Source organism: Chaetura pelagica, unplaced genomic scaffold (assembly GCF_000747805.2).
Source record: "Chaetura pelagica isolate M959 unplaced genomic scaffold, ChaPel_1.0 scaffold2231, whole genome shotgun sequence".
NCBI lineage: Eukaryota > Metazoa > Chordata > Aves > Apodiformes > Apodidae > Chaetura > Chaetura pelagica.
Window position 1 is genome coordinate 15,858 of NW_009952024.1, and position 2,522 is coordinate 18,379.

General features: G+C 62.2%; 1 protein-coding gene across 1 annotated transcript; it reads right to left on the bottom strand.

The window, feature by feature from the left end:
* Positions 1 to 326: 326 nt before the first annotated feature.
* LOC104393136 (S-adenosylmethionine synthase) lies at positions 327 to 2,519 on the bottom strand (the record flags this gene model as incomplete). Its single annotated transcript, XM_010002605.1, has 5 exons — positions 327 to 464; positions 558 to 740; positions 1,241 to 1,459; positions 2,245 to 2,388; positions 2,463 to 2,519. Coding segments are annotated over 5 exons (741 nt in total), but the record flags the coding sequence as incomplete, so codon positions are not given.
* Positions 2,520 to 2,522: the final 3 nt, after the last annotated feature.

Below are 2,522 nucleotides of genomic sequence, written 5' to 3' on the forward strand. Positions count from 1 at the left end.
GGGGAGGGGCAGTTGGTGCTTCCCCCTCCCAAATCCCAGAGAAGCCCCAAGTGCCCTAATGGGGGACAATTTCACCCCCCTTGGAATAACACGTTTTCCCAACCCAGTAAAACCAGCATCAGCTCCACACTCATCCCCCCCTCCTTCCTGCCCTGGAGGGGGGAGGTTTTGAAACTTCTCCACTCGCAACCCCAGAGAAGCCCCCCGTGTTGGATACTCACCCCCAAGTGCTTCTCCTGCAGCTCTCCCAGCTGGAAAAGTTGAACCGCCCCAGGGTGCCCCCCCCCGAGCCCCCCACGTCCTTTGTGCCCCTCCCGTGTCACCCCTTACCTGACGATCACCCCAGGGCGAAGGTCAAAGTTCTTCTTGACGATCTCCAACAACTCCCGCTCGCTCTTCTGGGAGGTCCCGTAGTGGAAGATGGAGATGGACAACGGGTGGGACACCCCGATGGCGTAGGAGACCTTTGTGGGGGGGCAGGGAACACACACACACATTGAGGCTGAAAAATGAACCCCCCTACAAGAACGGGGAAGGGGAGACCCTCCTGCACCCACCTGCACCAGCACCCGCCGGCACAGCCCGGCCTTGACCAGGGACTTGGCCACCCAGCGCGCGGCGTAGGCGGCCGAGCGGTCCACCTTGGTGTAGTCCTTGCCCGAGAAGGCGCCGCCCCCATGGGCCCCCCAGCCCCCGTAGGTGTCCACGATGATCTTCCTGCCCGTCAGCCCGGCGTCACCCTACAGGGGACAAGGCCACCACCCCGGGGTCAATCGATGGCACTGTCACCACTGTGGGGCCCCCCACTGTCGCCATGGTGGCACCATCAACCTGGGAGAACCTGCCAGTGCCTGAAGGGGCTCCAGGAAAGCTGGGGAGGGACCTGGGACAAGGGCAGGGAGGGATGGGATGAGGGGGATGGATGAAAACTGGGAGAGGGAGATGGAGGGTGGAGATGAGGAGGGAATTCTTGGCTGTGAGGGTGGTGAGAGCCTGGCCCAGGTTGCCCAGGGCAGCTGTGGCTGCCCCATCCCTGGGGGTGTTGAAGGGCAGGTTGGATGGGGCTTGGAGCAATCTGGGCTGGTGGGAGGTGTCCCTGCCCATGCAGGGGGATTGGATATAGATGATTTTGAAGGTCCTTTCCAACCCAAACCATCCCATGATTCTATGATCATCACCCTGGTGTCACCATCACCACCCTGGTGGTTTCTCCAGCCAAGCCCCCCAGGTGCCACCCTACCTGGGGGCCACCGATGACGAAGCGGCCACTGGGCTGGAGGTGGTAGATGGTGTCATCATCCAGGTACTTGGGTGGCACCACGGCCTTGATGACCTTCTCCTTGAGGGCATCACGCATTTCATCCAGGGACACGTCCTCGTCGTGCTGCACCGAGATGACGATGGTGTGGACACGGATGGGCAGCACGGCCCCGCGGTCCTGCAGGTACTGCACTGTCACCTGGGGCACAGGGGACGCCAGTGAGATGGGGAACACCATGATGGGAGTTGGGGGGACACCAGTGGGTATGAAAACACCAAGGAGATGGGGGGACACCAGTGGGGATGGGAGGGGAAAACTAGTGAGGATGGGGGGGACATCAATGGAATGGGGGTGGAAAAACAGAGGGGAAGGAGGGTCGCCAGTGGGAGGGGAGGGGACAGCTGTGGGAAGGGGGACATACCAGTGACATGGGGACACACACCAGTGAGTGGAATGGGAGGGAAACCAGTGAGAATGGCAGGGACAGCAGCAGATATGGGGGAGGACACCAGTGAGTGGAATAGGGGGAAAAGACAGCAATAGGAGTGAAAATGAACAAGGACAGAGGGGACACCAGAGAGTGGCAGGGGGGGACACCAGTGAGTGGGATGGGGGACAGCAGCAGGGATGGAGGGGAAACCAGGGGATATGGGAGGGGACACCAACAGGAATAGGAAGGGACACAACTGAGTGGGAAAGGGGGAGGGGGGCACACCAGTGAGGAGGGGGGCAAGAGTGGGATGGGGGGATACTAGTGGGAGGACACCAGCAGGGGGTGATGACACCAGTGAGGATGAGGGGATGACAGTGAGAATGGGGGGGGACACCAGTGAGGATGGGGGGAACATCAGTGAGGTGGGAGCACAAAACCAACCAGCTGAGGTGCAAACCAGTGGGATGCGGGGGCAACCAGCAGGCTGAGGGATACACTGGTGAGCCTGGGAACCACAGGAGGGGTTTGGGGGACCCCCCCAGCCCCTCACCTGTGTCTTGGAGTCGGGGCGCAGCCAGGGCAGGGCCCCGGAGCGGCGCAGCTCGGCCAGCTTGGCGTTGAGCTTGTGGGCCAGCACGATGGTGAGGGGCATGCACTCCTCCGTCTCGTCCGTGGCGTAGCCAAACATCAGTCCCTGGGGTGAGGGAGAGCACAGTGAGGCCCCTGAGGCTGCTGCGGGGTCCCTGCAGCCCCCAGGGTGACGCTCACCTGGTCACCAGCACCGATGTCCTCCTCGCTGCGGTCCAGGTGGACGCCCTGGGCGATGTC